The sequence below is a fragment of the Vidua chalybeata genome, chromosome 5, assembly GCF_026979565.1.
Source record: "Vidua chalybeata isolate OUT-0048 chromosome 5, bVidCha1 merged haplotype, whole genome shotgun sequence".
In the NCBI taxonomy this organism is placed as follows: domain Eukaryota; kingdom Metazoa; phylum Chordata; class Aves; order Passeriformes; family Viduidae; genus Vidua; species Vidua chalybeata.
This window is the reverse complement of record NC_071534.1, coordinates 6,068,089-6,085,973: the sequence shown is the minus strand read 5'-3', so window position 1 is coordinate 6,085,973 and position 17,885 is coordinate 6,068,089. Positions and strand designations below refer to the sequence as shown.

The 17,885-nt window shown below is 45.4% G+C and overlaps 1 protein-coding gene across 2 annotated transcripts in view; it reads right to left on the bottom strand.

Annotated features, from left to right (window-relative positions):
• Positions 1 to 947: 947 nt before the first annotated feature.
• The window catches only part of LOC128788749 (potassium voltage-gated channel subfamily KQT member 1-like), a 405,996-nt gene continuing 389,058 nt past the window's right edge, over positions 948 to 17,885 (bottom strand). Inside the window, exons 1-2 of one of the 2 annotated variants that reach the window (XR_008431191.1) lie at positions 3,442 to 3,536; positions 1,963 to 2,135 (exon numbers count right to left, since the gene is read on the bottom strand). Coding sequence is in view for 1 of the 2 variants with exons in the window: in XM_053944006.1 (XP_053799981.1) it covers positions 1,980 to 2,135 (156 nt within the window). In the remaining variant the exon portion in view is untranslated. Of the gene's footprint in view, positions 2,136 to 3,441; positions 3,537 to 17,885 lie in introns of those variants that run through there. The other variant, XM_053944006.1, reaches the window with a different exon arrangement.

Below are 17,885 nucleotides of genomic sequence, written 5' to 3'. Positions count from 1 at the left end.
GGTTGCCTTTAAATGCAATGCAGGCTTGGCTTTCACGGATATGAGTGGGAATAGAATATATTTAGGATTTCCCAGGAATCAGGTCTTTGCTCTGCAGTCTTCTGCTCATTCAAATTGTTGGTTATGCAAATATATTAAAAAGACTAGAGTAAGTAACACTGCACCCATTTTAGCTTGGTTTATTATTTAGGTCTTTAGCAGCAGTGCTGTATTGTCCCTTTTCTGAAGTGCCAGGTAAGATCCTTTCACAGTGGCAGTGTTAAGGAAACTCCCCAGTCAGACCATTCCCTCTGGGACTCTCTGGCAGTGGCACTCCCAAGGTCAGAGACTTTCTGGGACTGAAGGCCCTTCCTTGGCCTGGCTTCCCACACACCCCACTCACATCACACCAGCTTTGCCATGGCAGAGGTGGCAGAGTCCCAGATGTCTCATTCCATAAAGCCACTTGTTCCTGGGGCAGTGACACAGACACAGCCCAAGCTGCTGCCTCCAAGGAGGGACCCCAGCAAAGGAACCCCTGGGATTTTATCCCATCACAGTGTCCCCATGGCCAGTCCCACTCTTCCTCCCGAGTCTTCGGCTCTTGCCCCCATCTCCGTGTCCATCCACCTCGCTGCCATCACTTGTTTTCATCTCCCTTGTTGTCCAAAATGTCGGGAATTCTCGGCTGCTGCTGTGACTCAGTGTCCATTCAGCTGGCTGGCTTTCACCTGCCTTTGTACCCTTTGTCATCCCAAAGGTCGGCAGTTCATTCTCTGGTCCTGGGCTCCCACCCAGAGCTCAGCCTGTCCTTCAGTCTGCATTTAAATCTGCATCTCAACCTGCATTTCCATCTGCAGTTTGCGAGCCCAGCTACCTGCACCAGAGCTGTTCCTCAACAACAGCACGTCAGCCAGCACATGCACTCGATTTACAGCCAGATTACAAGGCAAAAAATAAATCTAGCATTTAAAACGATATACAGCAGTTTATTTAAACAGCGATTAACTTTCATCAACAGTGCGTGCATTTCTGTTTTCTTTAAGGAACCCTGTCACACTCAACCACAGCTGCAGCCCTCCTGCAGCACCCTGCTACTCGGTGGCTTTAACCCAGTTTCACAGATAGTTCACAGCCAATTACCATGCAGGTTCCTTATGTTAAAATTAAGGCAACTGTAGTCAACAACTGCTGCTGAATGAAGGTAAAAGCTTGAGAACATTTTGCATAACAGTCATCAGCGTAGCTGATAACTATTTCAGTGTTCTGGTGAAGTAAGCCTACGCAGATCCTATCTCTCCTGCCTGTCTGTTCCAACATGCATCTCATCTCACTGGCAGCCCTTTGCTTTAATTAGCTGAAGTCTCTGCTTCAGCCTTTCATATGTCAACCAGCCTGTGTACACTTCCATATTTTTAATCAGTAGTCTGTTGTCTTTACTTTGTCATTCACACTAGCATATAAATCTGCCCTTCTTATGATCCTCACTGCTTGGTAGAAGTCAAAACATGCTGTTTAATTTTCCTGTTCACTGATTTCCATTTGTTTCATGTTCAAATGCTGGCTCCTTTCCCCCTTTCGGGCATGCTGTGAGCATTAAACTTAGTGATTAAATGCCAAAAGAACAGTTCTTTTCCCCTTCTGTGCCCACAAATGGGTCATCCTAACCCTGACTGGGATGCTTCCCTTGACAGCATGCCCTGTGCCTGTGTGCTCAGCCCGAATGGGGCTGGGGGGATGGGAACTGAGCTGCCACGGGCTGGCAGAGTTAAGCTAAAGATGGCTAAAATAAAACAGGTGCAGCACTTATGTGCTCTCCTAAGGTCGTGACTGGCTTCTTGCTGTTTCTTCTCTTTTTTCTTTTTTTCTATTTTTTTTTCCTCATTAATCTACTACTGCAGAATATTTCATTTCACCCATGACACAGATGAAGACACCAAGACTGAGAAATACCCGGACGTGGAAGAGCGAGAGGGTCACGTGTGGCTGTCCACTGGCTTTCACATTTTCTGGGTCACTGGGGGGGACTCTGTGGGTGTCTGTGCATGTCTGACACGTGGGGTGGCTGGCCCTGGCATCTGTGCCTGGAGCTGATCCCCCAGCTGAGCCTGGAGCGCTCTCAGGATGTCATCCAGCTTCTGGTCCATCTGCATGACCTGTTAGGGAATCAGAGAGCAGAAGAGCTGTCAGATGGTTGCAAATGCTTCTGGTGAGAGGCATTCCGAGGCCAAAAGCAAGGAAAAAGCCTGGCAGGGAGCATGGACATCTGAGAGCCACCCGCTCCCTGAGTTTTGTCCAGCCTGCTGCTCTAGAGCAGATGACACTGCAAAGTCACAGGGAAAATGGCAGCAGAAGGACAGACACTGCTGGCCCGAGGACTCAATTCAACCATTTTGTCTCTCAGCCCTTTCCCAGGGTTGATGATGATGCATCCTGCAAATATCTGCCCTGAAACTCTCCTTCACTCTTCTGTTTATTGTGAATGTTTTTTTTCCCAGTACCTCTCCCAGCCTTCACCACCCTTGGTTGTAGGACATCATGCTTTCCATTACTGTTCTGGGAAATGAAACAGCCTCCCCTCCCTTCACACTGTAAATAGATGCCTCAGTGATACATGTTACAGTCAGAGATCCTACCAGATCTGGTGTTTATTCCCATGCATTTTTAGGAGGACAGCCTACTAAAAACCTCATATTAACACTAATGACTTCATAAAAAAAAAAAAAAAAAAGAACAGCCATTCTGTAGGAAGACACGTGAATTCCTTCTCTCATTTCTTTGCTTTCTAGCTGAAATTTCTCAGCTGTAGTCCCTAGTAGAGGAGTCTTTCCTAATTGTTATTATTATTATCATTATCATTAAGCAGGGAAAGGCAAATATGAATTTTTAAAGGGAAGCTGCACTTGTGCTTCCTAGTATTTTTAAAGTTCTGATCTTTTTTTAGGAGCACATAGCCAGCATTATCCCTTTGTGCTGGTAGGGGTTGCCTTCACTGCAAATGGCTCCCACTCGCCTCAGCATCACCCAGTGGGACAGGCTGGGGGCCGGGGGCTGCTTGACTTTGCTCCAAAGGCAGAACTATGGCCAGCATCATGTAATCAGCTGGGATCACTTCTAATGATGCTTGAACACAGTGCAGCTTTGTGTTATAGATGAGCCCAAGAAAAAGGAGCATTTTGAAGAACATTGAATGGTTCACTTTACAGTTATCTGCTTTGAAACTATGAGCCTCTGCAAACTGTGATCTGTCCCAGTGGGTCTAATAAACTTTGATAGCAAACCTTTTAGAGTGATATCAGATCTAAACTGAGCTTTCATTAAAAAGGGAGGCAGAGAGAATGAGAGAGAGAACGATTCCAGCCTTTTTCTGTGCAAAGATAACTTTGGAAATAGCCATTGGCAGGGTGGACTGAAAGCTTAGCAGGCTGAGATTGCTTTAAAAGCCTAGGCAAGGAAAATCACCTTATCCACTTTTGCCTCTTCTGTCTCTTCTCACTCCAAGTGTTGGCTCCCCTGTGGGCCCCCTCAAACCTCAAGGTACCAGGAGCTTATTCATGTTCTATCTCTTTGGTAACCACTATTCTCTCCTAAATACAACCTGCTGGGGGAAGAAGTAGAGAATCTCTGCTACATCATAGAGGGAGAGCTGTGCTGGTCTCTCTTCCATTCGTGTACCTACAACTGCTAGCTTCTGGTAGAAAACCCCTTCTCCCTCCCTCTGTTTACGTGTGGGTCTGGGTTATTTGAGGCAGTGTTTACAAGCAAGAAGGCAGTGTTTAGGACATGGATTGGACAGCAGAGACCTTCACTACAATTTCTGCCTTCCAGGTGCATGGCCAGCACTGCCTGAGCGGTCAATCACTGACAAAAGCACTGACATTTCTCTGTCTCAGGCACAACAGCCCCAAATTCTGCTCAGCATTGACTTGGCTGAGAGTCTGAAAGTCACTAGTAATTTAAGGGTTAAGCAGCATGGAATTAATTTGAAAACCACAGCCTTTATTTTTCTCCTCCATTCTTGAAAAGCCTGTTTGGCTGATGCTGGTAATGACTCAACAGAATCTTTCTTAAGCAGAAATGTTGCTGCAGAGCAGAAACTAAAGCAGAACTAATGTATTGCAATAGAGTATAAAGAAGTGTAGGCAGGGAAATGGGATCAGGCAGATGAAAGCTCTTTTGGGGCTTTCTTTTGTGAGGCTTTGTTGATTTTGATCTGCACGCTTTATCTTAGATAAGCTATGCCTGCATATTCCGTATCGTTTAAACTCTGCTGTGTTTCACTGTATTTTGCCAGATCAGTGGAAGAATGTGACGGGGAATCATTTTATGCACTCTTTTTTTCCAGGAGAAGAGGAGGGTGGAGAATATTCATTTGTAGGGATGGAAACTGAGAAATCCTTACACAGGGGAGTAGATTACACTATACTTCTGTCACACCTTCCTCATGAGGATCAGTAAATATTTCCTAAACACCAGCAAAGAAAACTGCATAGTTCTCCTGTGTCAACCATACACAGGAGGGTTTTCATTATAATTTTTGAGATTAGAAGCAGGACCCTACATAATTAGGTGGCCCATAGGAAGATGTAGTCAGCACCTTGTGGAATTGGAGGATTTTAAAGAAGGGTCTGATTTGGAGGCTGGTTAATTCTGATCAGGGAGTGGCAAAAGAAGAGCTGTGGACACTTGGCCCAAGGTCAGTAGGATGACTTGCAAGGTTAGAGGAATTTTCACGTGGGTGAAGTTTTTTTTGCACAGGAGGGTCCTGATTTCAGGTTTCTCCAAATCCACCTCACAGCTCTTACTTTCCCTAAGCCCAAAGAGAAGTTGACTGTTTTGAGCAACACCCCCAGGCAAGTGCTGAGAAAGGGTTAAACAGAGCAACGTGTTTTTCAGATAAGTAAAGTGAGAAGCCATCCAGAGCTGGCTGCAGAGTTTCCAGAGAGATGTGATATGGCCCTCACTGGCTCGGTGGAGACAGGTGAGCTTGGCAGCTGTCCATGGGCAAATGGCAACAAAACTCCCGTTCTCTCACATCACAATAGCGCTCCGGAGATGATCTATAAAATTGTTAAAATGCTTTTATATCCTTTCAACTGCCCTGTAGAAAGGAGACTTGCAGAAGCAGTTTAAAATATTGCACTGTTGTTATTGGGACTGTGAGGTGAGCTGAAGGAGTGTTGAAATGTGTGTTTATTCTAACATCCCCCTGTGAAAGGGGGCTGGACTCCATGGTGACATGCAGGACTGTTAGAAAAAGAAGAAGAAGAAAAAAAAAAAGCCCTGCCACCAGCTCCAGCGAGGCACAGCAAGCCACAAAGTCACTCAAACCATGGGGCTCAAGGTGTCCCTCCCCTTCACCTTGAGCACCAGACTGGCTTTCAACACCCATGGGCTGTTTGAGGATACTTTTGAGCCTCTGTGGGAGCTGGTGATGCTTAAATACCTCTTTTTACCTCAGTTGACTCCTGCTGCAGAAAAGGCTTGTGGAGAAAGACCCCTGGCATGACAGCAGGACAGATGAAGAGGGCTGGGTCATAATGGGGGTTTGCCACATGCTGGACAGATTCCTTGCTCCCATGAGAGCTTTTTTTCCTGACATATTTTGCACACACAGACCATAAACAAAATGCATGTGTGGAAAACAGTCAGAGTAGCCACATGGTCTCCCCCAACTCCTGTCACTTTAGGCCAGAAAAATCCCTCCCCCTGTTGGTTTGGTGACACCCCTAGGTTTTGTCTGTCTTTTTAATATGATTGATGGAGGCTGGGAAAGCCAGTAGCAATTATGTGCACAATACACTGACTTGAACTATTTCCAGAGAGGCAGCAGAAGGGGAAGATGATCTGCTGGAGCACTGGAGTAAATCTGTAAACCCACAAACACTCTCACATGCTGCTAAGTCAGTGAAGCTTTGCACCAAAAACTTAAACCCCATAGATTATATCAAGTGGCTGTCACCTCCTGGAGGCTCTTCTCTCTCCCTCCCTGCCTTGGTGCAGTTCATCCTGCAGCACGTCCAGGCTGCTGGTACCAGGGATGCAGCACGAAATGCTGGGGAAAGAGGGGGCAGCCCAATTTGTGTCACCCATCATAATGTCACAGAGCAACAGCACCTTCTGCTTTTGGTTGATCTGGATTGACTCTGGCTTCCCGGTTGCCTCGCTGCAGTGCACAAAGCTGTGAGCCCACAGGACAGCCAAGAGTGTCCTGGCAGGGCTGGAGGATGGAAGAGGCACTGTGTGGATGAGCCCCATCCCCTGCTGTCAGAGCTGCTGCACAAGCTGGGCTTTGTCCTGGCAGATGAGATAGCCAGACCTGCCCTCCTTGCCATGCAGCCCTCGTCCCACAGCAAACTGCAAACCTAAGCACGGACAACCCAGAACCCCCAGAGCCCAGAGGAACCCAGGAGCTCACCAAGGCCATCCCCAGGGGCTTTGCCTGGTGGTGTGATATTTTCCAGCTGACACTGCAAAGTCAACCCCATCTGGGGCCATGCAAACATTATGTCCCAGCCCAGGGTTTCCAAAGCACCAGAGTCCTGAGTTCAGCCCACTGAACACCCTTTGCTCTAGCAGTGGCCTAACTCTGTGCTCTTGGCTTTACTGTTTCCTCTGTTTCCAGTCCTTGCTGCAGCTCCTGCTCCTGAGGTAGCTCCAAAGAATCAGGATCCACTCTCTGCAGCTCTGGCTTAAACACAGCTGCCTGGAGGGTTTTAACACCAGCTGCTTGGAAAAGAGTCGTTTGATAGGTAGGATTTATTTTGTATGGGTAGAAGTGTGCATATGAACTTTAGTCTGTCATGAGCTATTTCTACCTGTGGGTATGTGTTGCTGATAATCCCAGCCTGTTATTTGTGATAGGTCACCTAAGGTCAGTTTGTAGGAGAAAATGGTGTTAATGTAGTAAAATCAGATGTGATTTAGTTGAACTGGTGCAATCAATTTTATGAATCCTTCCATTTCTAACTCCTGTGACACACTGATTTAGCTTAAGGTCATTATCCAAAAATTTGTACCATTTTCACATATTGACCAGGTCTGTCACATGATGTTTCTTCTCATTCCAGATGGTGGACTGATTTGATTAAATCCTGTGTTTAGCTTTATATGCACATCTGGTCTTGTAGCTTCTCTCTGCCTACAGTTACACCCAATTATTCAAATGAATTGACTATTGTACACTTCGAAGCCTGAATTGTTTATTTTAGGATTTGCTTTATTTTTTAGCATGTGGATTTATTGCTGCCCAGAGACTGCTGATTCTGGGAAGGGACATCTTTTGTCTACAGCACTGCCTGCAAAACTGCCTCCCTCTCACTTTGCTTGTCCTGAATCCACTGCAACTTTTTTTCCCTTCAGCAAGGCCAGATAATGTCAGTGTTGACGTAGCCTGTTGGTAGCTGTGAGGAAGCCAGTGGCCACACCAGGCACAGAGAGTGGGACTAGCTTGGGGAGAGTTCTCTGGTGCAAGGTGTGGCTCTGGAGCAGCCTCTGAGCCCGCTCCAATGAAGTGCTTATGGATGTGCTTGAAGCATGTGAAAAGTATCCCTGAGTTCACCAAATACTTAAGTGCTTTGCTGGAGTGGAGCCAGAATGGTCAACAGTTTGCAGGATTATACCTTTAGGATAAGCTTTTGGAGTCTCCTAAGTACTTATACATACATATGCCCAGAGACATATCTACACCACTATTTTTCAGGTCTCTGAGAAGTAGTAATTGTTATCTATCATGACATCCTTCTGGAAAAAAACCTTCCATTCATATTAGCAGAGAGCTAGCAGCTAGTGTTTCTTAAACAACAGGAAGGCTTTGATGAACAGGATCCCATTAACTGGCTGGTTTTGGGATGAGTTGTGACGGAGTTGGAATTGGTGTCAATTCTACAACGATGCTGTAGGAAAAAAGCAGCACTGCCAGGTGGCACAGACACAGGGAAACAGCTCACAGTGCGGCATCAGTGTCCTGTAGCCAACTTCCAGCACTACCTAGCCCAGCACTGAGCTGTGCTCCCCTTGCTGGGCTCTGCTGAGGGTGCAAACAGCACAGAAACACCAGCTCAGAAACACCAGCTCCACACCAGGAGCTCTTGCCAGTAACCTCAAAGGTCAGGTAAACAGGTACATGAGTAGAAACTAAATAAGCTCCACTTCCATGGCAGCCTGTTGTTCTGGCAGACCCAATTCTTCATGAACACAAAAAAATATATGAACCACCAGAGTGGACTTATTCCATGTACCCCTTAGCAGATATCGGCTGTTTATTTTCATTCCATGAAACTTATCTAGATAATGCCACCATTTTCCAGGCCTCCCTTCCGTTCTCCCAAACGTCCCCACCCATTCTTAGGTCAGGTGTTACAACCTCTGTTGGCCTAGGGTATGGTAATCTTTATTTTAAGTATAGCTTAATTTATTTTGTTTCCATCTACCTTTCCTGTTTAAATGAAAGCACAAAGTCTATCCCTCTGCCCTGTGCTCCTGGGGTATTTCCTGCCAGTACCCTCTCAGTGAGCATTTTATTTTTGTATTTCCCATGCCACAGTTGCACTGATGAAGCTCCCCAGTAAGACCCGTGTCTGTGGTTGATGTTTCTGGTGTAAGATGCCTTTTGCTTAATTGCTAAGCAACTATCACAAGTTGGGCCCTGCCTTTCTAAAGCAGGCCTGCTCACCACACAGATTATGTGTTATTGCTTTGGGGAAGGTGTGATTTATTTTTTTTTTAAATGAATCCTTTCTTCCTAAACAAATGAGGTTTGGCTGATAAGGTATCTATGTGTATATTGCTATGGCAGCTTTGGATTAAGCTGGCCAACTTCAGACACATTTGCAAGAGAATCCTTACAGATAAAAAGTTCATACAGATTTCTGAAAGTTTGGCACTTGTGCAGAAGACAGACATCCAAATTAGTGCCTCTTGAAGGAAGGGCAGAAGAGGAAGGTGAACTGTATTATTAGACTCCAGAGAATCCACACAGGATGCCCTGACCACAGGAAAAGCTTTATTCAGCTCTTGCCCCTTATTAGCCTCAGATAATCAACCACAAAATAGAGAGTCACAGGAAACCAGGCAGCAAAATTTCTACTGCTCCCAGAAGTACTTGTTTCTGGCTCAAGAAATTCAAGTGGTGCCACTCTTTGAGTGGACACAAGGGTACCTTCCCACAGCTGCCATTCCACAGCAGCAGCTCCCGGCTGCCAGCGGAGCTGGACTCCTGGGAGAGCTTGCCCCATTTTAGCTCTTTGCACGTGCACCTGTCTACCTTTGTGTCTGCTGCCAGAGCTTTCTGACATTTGGAATTTGTTCCCCCCAGTAGGTGAATGGGACTTTGCAGAACTCTTTGTCTCCTGAGCCACGCACATAAATGGATATTTTTATTGTTGCAGGACATTTTGTTCCTCGCCCTCCTCTGGATCCTGCTCAGATCCTCCCTGTAATCTTGCCATCTCTCCTTGTGACAAGGCTCCTCAGCCACACCCGGGGTGACGCACTGCCGTTTCTCAGCTCCTTGCATTGTGTGGCTGCAGGTCCTGCTGCAAAGCCAGCGTGGAGACAAACAACAGGCAAAAATAACAGATCCTCAAAAGTGGATCTGCAGCCTCTGTGAGTCACACTGCAATTTCACAATAAAGCCACCTTGTAACTTATGCTCCAAGATGCCAATTAATTTAATTTTCAAATCTCCAAACAATACTGGACAGAGAGGAACAATAAAAAGAAAAAGCAGCACTGAGTACTCCAATGGTGCCAAAGGAGCACTGAGAAAGGAGTGATCTTAAGCCTTTCACTAGATGGGTGTGATAACTCAGCATTTTAGATGGGTGTGATGGACTTGGTGTTTGCATCTCAACTAACCCTTTGAATAGACAGTATCAAGCCTCCAATTTGGCTTTTTTGAGCTCAAATAAATCCCCTCAGTGAGAATGACATCTAACCACACCAGCCTCATGGCTAGATAGGGTTCACCAATTCCTGCAAGGGGGAGGTCGCTTTGGACTGTTTCTTTTCAGCTTAGTTGCAAGAATAATGTTGATACTGAACCCAGTGGGAGAATTCCCTTAATCCAGCCCTGCTGACCTGACATACCTGATGGGCTGTGAGTGCCAAGGTAATTTTCATGCTCTTTATCACAGCTGTTGATACACAACTGCTCTTCATTCACACACACACACACACACACACACACACACAGAAGCACACACATACACAGACACAGAGATCCCTGCTTGAAATTATCAGCCCATCTTTACTTATAGGGTGGTGAGAAAGGCAAAGCGAGAGGGAGTGTTGTTATTGGGAGGAGCACAGGCATTATGGTGATGGAGATTTAGGTAGCAAGACATGTAGGTACTAGAAAAGTTCTAGGCAGTTTTTGTAGGACTTGACCAGGAGCTCAGAAACCCAAGACCCAGTCTACACCCCAGGCCACCTTTGTGCATTGAGCACAAGTCACTTCCTGGATGAGCCTTATCAATATTTGTTAATTTGTTAATTTGTTATGTGGATCACATAACCTGTCATTTCCTGTCTTTCTGACATGACATCACTTTAAATTGGATTGGTTTCAGTCTTGAAACAAAACAGAAGACACAGACCAACAAAAAGGTAAGAGTAATCTAGTATGGGGGCTTAAATGTTGGCTATAAAAAGGAAGGAAGTTGTGTTGGAAAAAGGTCGGTCCCTGCTGGCAGAGGACAGGATGTGAGAAGATGGTGGTGGTACTTTGCCTTTCTCAGTGTTGGCTCTTTGAGGATTGACATGGACACGACAGAACAAGGTTGGAAATGTGGTGTGCTGGTCGTGCCAGGACGAAAAAGGTGACCAGGAAGCAAAAGGATAATTGTCTGGGGATCAGAGGGTGTCACTGGGAGGCCACTGTCTGGACCTCTCTTTTCAGCTTACACCATTTTAGCCATACCCTGTAGCCAGACTAAGGGCTGGTCTGTGTGCAGATTGGTGCTGCTGTCAGAAAAACCAAGCTCACAACACGCCCTGGCCATTGGGGAGCCTGTCCTGGGCCCTCATTTTGCTGTGCCCTGTTTCAGTGAAAGCGATGCAGGAAGCCCAGGAGAAGCTGACTTGTGAGGGTCTTGGGGAGTGAGAGCTGGGCCTTTGCACCATGAGCTGTTGAACAGGTCAAATGAAAACTTCTGCCCTCATTCCTTCTCTGCTCAGCATGGGACAAGTCCCTGGGGTTGCCTTTACACAACACACTTACTGAAACTCCCACAGCCTCTGAAGGTGCCACAGGACTTTGCACAACACTCGTGAGGTGGTTGGAGGGAGAAGCTGCAGAAGCACAGGGTGGTGTTACGTATTTAAATAGTCAGGATTACAAAACACCATTGTTTCCTCATTAAAACACAGAAACCCAAAGCAAGTGAAATATTATCAGGTAGTGCTGATTGAGGGTGTAGCAGTTCTTGATTCTGACTGACTCAACGTGCTTTGCTGAGCCCTTTGGTTTTAGCCTGCCTGGCTTATCTGTCATTTGATGGATTTTACTGGCTCCCTGGTGTATTCCAGCACTGCCACACATTTGTAATGAGTTCTTGAAAAAGTCACGGCAAGTGTGTGGACTCTGGATTGCCTTGTCCAGATTTGGGGCCACAGTGTCCTGGTGCTGAGGGTGTCTGTCTGTCTGTTCAGTCACAGCATTTGATCCCAGATCAGCAAAACCCACAGGCATGGACAGCGCAGGAAAAACAACAACACAGCAAGGAACAGTTCATGACTTGATCTGGGATTCCTGAGCACCTGGAAGGGCCTGAGCAATGTGTGGGGTGTGACAGCACAAACCAGTGCATGAATGGGCTGTAGCTGCAGAACTGTGTGTGCAGGGCAGCAGAAGAGGCTGTGGGACAATGAATTTGGCCCGATTTGTCTTGTTCTCCTTCCCAAGCTAGAGAATTGATTGCATAATATGTTCTGTAACTAAAGAGGTGTCCATGGCCATTTAAAACACTGACTGAGAACAGAAGACTGAGCAAAGCAGATTTCCCAAATCCGGAATCTCAGCAGTGGCCATTTTCCATCTCTTTTGTGCTTGAAAAATAAGCGAGAATTTTGAAAAATCAGCATGGCTGCATCCCCAGGGGAGACTCAAATAAAGCAGTAATTAAAGCAAAGAAAGGGAGGTGTCTTATTTGAACTCTGCTGAGCTGGATGGATTACCTATGAAAGCTGGCAGTGACAGGACAGCTGTGTGAAGAAGCCCGTGGCAGAAGCACCGGTGTCTTACACAAACAACAGGAGACAGGGCGGGAGATGCAAAGCCATAATTGCCAGATAGATTTCTTCCTCATGAGGCACTTGCTAAGTCAGCAGAAACCTGCCTCAATTTTCTGTTGCAAGGCACTGTGCTGTTAATTAAGGGGGAAAAAAATTCAGCTTTGCCTACTATCACTTTTACAACTCTTCAGCCTTATCCTGCAGGGAATACTGCCAGGGGAGACCATGATATACCATATATATATATATATATGTAAAATTTTTCTCCTCCATGTTTCTTCTTTTTTCATATATCATTGCAGAGAAAAAGTACAGCAATAACAAAAAGGGACATGTATTAACATGAACATGGAGGTGTGGGAATATGAGAATGGCCTAGTAAGATTTCACTGTCCCAGCATTTAGTAGAACAATTTAAACCAGTGCTGCAGTTTAATTAAGATTTTGGGTTGCTGGCTTTGTTGAGGTTCTAGAGGTAGAATTGGGAAGCCATGGAAATCTTTATGCAACTTTCTGCTATGAGGGAAAGCACATATTTTTCAGGTCAGAAAGCTAAAATCCATTAATAAAAGAGGAATAAGCTAAAATTCATTAATAAAATAGGTAACACTCGTGACTACTGAGAACCCCACAGATTTAATTGCTTACAATAAGTAGCTACATCTACTTATAACAGAATTGTACAAATCTTTGAGGTGGAAAAAGACCTTCAAGGTCATCATGTCCAACCTTTAATTTACTTTTATTCACCATGAACTGTGACTTTGGTCTACTGGATGAATATAATCTATATGTCTAAGCTGTATTTAAAAATGCCTGGGTTATTGGCTGGGGTTATTGCCCCCAGTCTGGATGCCAGGGCCATGGATGCCTCCTCCTCCTCCATGCTGAAGTGACCATTTTACTGCTTGCAGATTACAAAGGAGCAGAGGGAAAAAGCAATACCCCCAAGAAGAGGGTCTTATGCTGTGCTCCAGATGAGGCACGGTGCACCCCATCAAAAAAAATGGGGTTCCTCACCCTTCTTCCCCTTACCTCTGGCACAGTTAGCTGAAATGTCCATGGTAAGGCAAAAAATTGTTTTTTTCCTAGGAATTTGAGCTAAGGTTTTAATTACTGTTAATAAGGATGTGGATTTTCTGTCCTGCAAAAAGATTAAGAAAAAATTCTCCAAGCCCCCAGACTGTGCCAAGCTTGGGTACAAGTAAATAGTTTCTTTGCCATGCAATCTAGTTTCCCCCCTTTATTATTTGCTAATGATCTGCAGAAGACAAAAATCTCAGTGAAATACATGACCCACCTCCCCTTTAATTTTGAAAACACTGAGAAACCTCCATTCAAATCTTTGTTTGTTTTTTGCTTATTATTCATGAAAAATTCATCAAAATCAACATGACTCCTTGTAGCACAGCAGATCCTGCACATTTTGCCTGGGAAGGGACTTTTTGATGTAAGAGCTCCTGCCAGCTTTAGTTTAGAGGCTTACACCTTAGCACATGCCAAAAGCACACGAAATCAGAGAGGAGGGGAAAGTAAGAGCTGCCCCACTAACCAGCTTTGGGCTGTTTGGCTGCAGAGACATCAGTGCTCTTTTTGGGGCTTCACCTCCATCCCCAGCCCTGGCAAGAGAGGCAGAGGGGAGCAGGACCCGTGTGCACAAGGGGGTGATAGTGAAGGTGTGCCAGCCAAAATGCTGTGCCTTGCCCAGCCCTCCTCAGCGCTCCCCAGGGCCCTCCCCAGGCACTCGCAGGGATTACTCAGCTCAGGGTGGTTTCAGTGGGTCAGAGCGGGATTTTGGACACGGCTCTGTGTACCCACATCACTTGGGTATGGCCAGTCAGTGTGGCAATCTGAAACACTGCCTGAAAGCCAGATGTGGTGCTCAGGAGCAGATCTGCTTGAGCAGCTGGGGAAGATTAAATCCTCTTGTAAGCCACAGGGCAGTATGGGGTGACACTTGGTACTTCGGGCAGAGCTGAGAGAGGCTTTTGTAGTAAAACAAAAAACTTTGCTGGCCCCCAAAGTCTGCAAAGTTTCGGGAACCTTTCAGTAAACTGGGACTGAGCAGGTTTAATTGCTTACAATAAGTAAGCATCGGTTCCTCCTTATAATTTCAAGGAGGAACCTCTTAAAACACCCTGGTATATGCACGATTTTGAGCCTAGACCCGGCCACACTTGGCACTTTGGAAGTTTTGCTTTGGGTTTTTTGCATACAAATCCAAAACACAATGTAGACTCAGCAGGGAGGAACTGATGCAGACCAAAACTGCTGAGTTTTGCACAGCTCTAATTATAATCTCTTCACAGTGCTGGTTTTATTTATTATTGTTTGTACTGTGGTAGCAGTGCAGGGCTCCAACCAGCTCTGGGGCTGCACTGTGGAAAAGGCAGGAGAAGGAGGCAGCATCCCCAGCCCGAAGAGTGCATATTCTAAATAAACAAAAAAGATAAGGAATGAGGGAAAGACATAAAGCACGTAAGCAAAGCGATTAGGGGCTGCTGGCAAGACAACGCTTTTCTTTGCGTCTCTCTCACCCACACACAAAATTGTATTTGTTTATCCTGTAAACTCTTTGGGGTCAGGGCTGCATTTTCCAAAATGTGTAGGGAGATGAGATGCGAGAAATGTGTGGAGAAGTGAAGGTGCTGAGGGCAGCAGCAGCAGATCAGCCATGGGGCTGCTCTGCCAGATTTCGGCAGCGAGGGTGGGAGTAGGAGGAAGGTGGTGGGGAGGGATGGCAGAGGATGAGACTGACTGCCCTTCTTAGCTTGGGGCAGGTCAGAAAACCCACTCTGACAACCTGGGACAAGTCACCAGACCACTCCATGCTGCCCTAGATTCCTCTAGGGTTGAGCAGGGCTAAAGTGGCATAATTCTTCCTTGGTGTAAAGTGCTTTGAGATACTCAGGTGAAAGGTACTGGAGGAATGCAAAGATTTATTTTTCATAAACCTCTTCACATATTCTTTTCACTTAGGCCAAGTCAAGGCCTAAAGCCAGGACTTTTAGAGAAACATATTTCTCTTTAATTATATACACACACACACACATATATATGTATTTGAATATAAAAATATATTTGCAAAAGAGACCAAGGTCTACTTTTTCAAAATGAAGACTTAAGTTAGATTTCCTAAATCTATATATAGGATCTTAAATGAACAGCCAGATTTAAAATCAGGACACTTCATTAAAACTGAGTTCAGGAGTCCAGCTGTAAGTTCTTACTTGAAGATGTTTTGCCACAAGCGAGCTGAAAGTTTCATATCTTAAAAGAAGTTTTTAATGTCTGGTTTTGTTTTTTATTTTTTTCCATAAGGATTTAGGTGAAGGTTTGGGCCAATTATTTTGTCCCAGTTATTCACCATTCTACAACTATTAATTAAAACAAACAGCTCTCTGAAGCTATTTCTCACAATGAGGAAGATTTATATCTTGAAACTGAAGCTTGTTTTTTCACTGTTTTCTACACTGCGTAAACATCCAAGGTTGTTATTGCAGCAATCACCAACACAAGCTCTCAGAGCTCCTTGCCAGGCTTGTGATATTTATTGTTTGAAAAGCCCCAGCTCCCGGAGTGAAGTGATTAGATGAGAACCTCAGCTTTCAGTTCAAAAAAAGAAAAAGTAATTTTGAGAGAAACGGGAAACCATGAGCAGAATGCAGAGTCAAGGGTCCAAACATCAGAACAGAGAGCAAAAAAAAAAAAAAAAGAAAACTCCACATGTGTTATTATTTTTTAAAGCCTAAGGACACTTAAACCAACCTCCCCCTTATAATTTGGCAGAGGGGGGCTGACTCAGGGCTTGTGGCTGCCAGGGCATGGCCGTGGCAGGGGTTACTCATCACCTTGGAGTGCCCAGAGGTTTTTCCCCAAGGGGCTGCTCACCCTCTGCTGAGCTGCATGTGTTTGTACTGCCAGGTGCTGGGCTCCAGCCACTTCTATTTTCATTTTTTTTTTTCCTTTTTCCTTTCAAAACAACTTTACTGAAGCATTCGTTTATGAAAATATCCTGCACAAGGAATTAACACTGACTTGGCAAATAGAGACAATAGGTCAACTCCTGGTCCTTCCAAGTCTTACAGGATCTCTTTAAGCTTTCAAAAAAAGAAGAAAAACAGAACTATTCAAAAGTCTTGGCTGCTAAATAGTCAGTAAGGCCATAACAATGTAAATGCAAATGTAAATATTATATGACGAAATGTATTTTTCAAAAAGCAGGTTTTTTCTCAGCAGTTAGATGGGCTTTATATACAGTGGGATGATTAATTCCTGAAGGTAACTCCAGCCTATGAAACAACCCCCTACATATTTTGGCCTAAAATTTCTATTTTATACAATGCTTTTACCTTGTGAAAGCTCATTCAGCGTCCTGATTTATGAAGGCTGTACTTCTTCTGCTCTCCACAAACCCTCAGGGGAGAGAAAAAAAAAATACAGAGCAGAAACCTGGCTAACTCCAGTGTGACTAAGGGGCATTAATATTGGAAAACCAATGCAAGGAGTGTAACAAAAACACAAGCAGGAGAAAAACAAGAATATTTCTGCATGGCAAAATAGCACGTGGTGAAACCTTTTGTACAGAAAAGGCAGGGTGGGTCCCAGATGAGGCAGCAGAGAGGACTGTGGTCTTCTCAGCTAGCTGAATGTGCAGCCCATAGCCATGTTGCAGATTGTGTGGTTTGCATTTATTCATTTACAGGGTACAATTCCCACCTCTCTTCAGGGTGCAGTTAAACCTGACTCCTTCAAAGTGTGGCTTCAGGAATAAGGACAGCTATAGACCAACAACAGATGCAGTCCCAACTCAGAGGAGAGATAAATCTCCTCTTGCAGGAGTGAATAGATGCCAGAACACTGTGAAATCCCCCTCTTTACCAGAGAATCTTGCATTATGAATGTGTCTCTTTACTGGGGCTCGGGTTATGCCTGAAATAATGACCCAGTATTGTCATATCTGTTTCAGACATACTTTGTGAGCTGGTGGAAGACAAATGTTGGACACACCAGTGCTGTCAGCTGCTCCTGTACTCTTCAGGAACGCCATTCTTCCTATTCCTGCTGTTGATTCAGCCACACACCCTGCCAATAAACCGTAGCAATAGCTGCCTGACAGGTCATCCTCACTGCACAAGAGGGGGCAGTTTGCCAGCACCAGACAACTTAACCACCAACCGTGGCTGTTCCAGGACAACCAAATTCCCGAGGGTAATGGCAGCCCCTTCTGAACTGATGTCTTATCCCACTGAAGTCCTAGGGCTTCCCAGACTTTTGGAGTCACAGGTGATGTACACAAAGGTGCAGCCTGATGCAGTCCTACAGTCCAGTTCTGGGCACGCTGTTGTGCTCCAGAGCGAGCCAGCAGCGGGATGTTCACAGGTGAAACCCAGGCCAGGTGTCTCTGCTCTGCCACGTTGCAGCCTGGCTGAGCTGCTGAGCACTGTTTTGTCAAGGTTACAAGCAGGGCTGATGTGTCCTCCAGCCTATCATCACCTGCCCAGTGCTCATGTCCAGAGAGGTGCACGAAGGCAAACAGCTGGAACAGCTGGAAGGGAGGGGACAAAACATAGACTTCTAATTTGCCTTTGCAGACAAATCAAGGGACAAAGGCAGGGATCCCACAATAATTTGGCAAATATCTCAAGGACAATGCTGAAGTCTGTGAGATG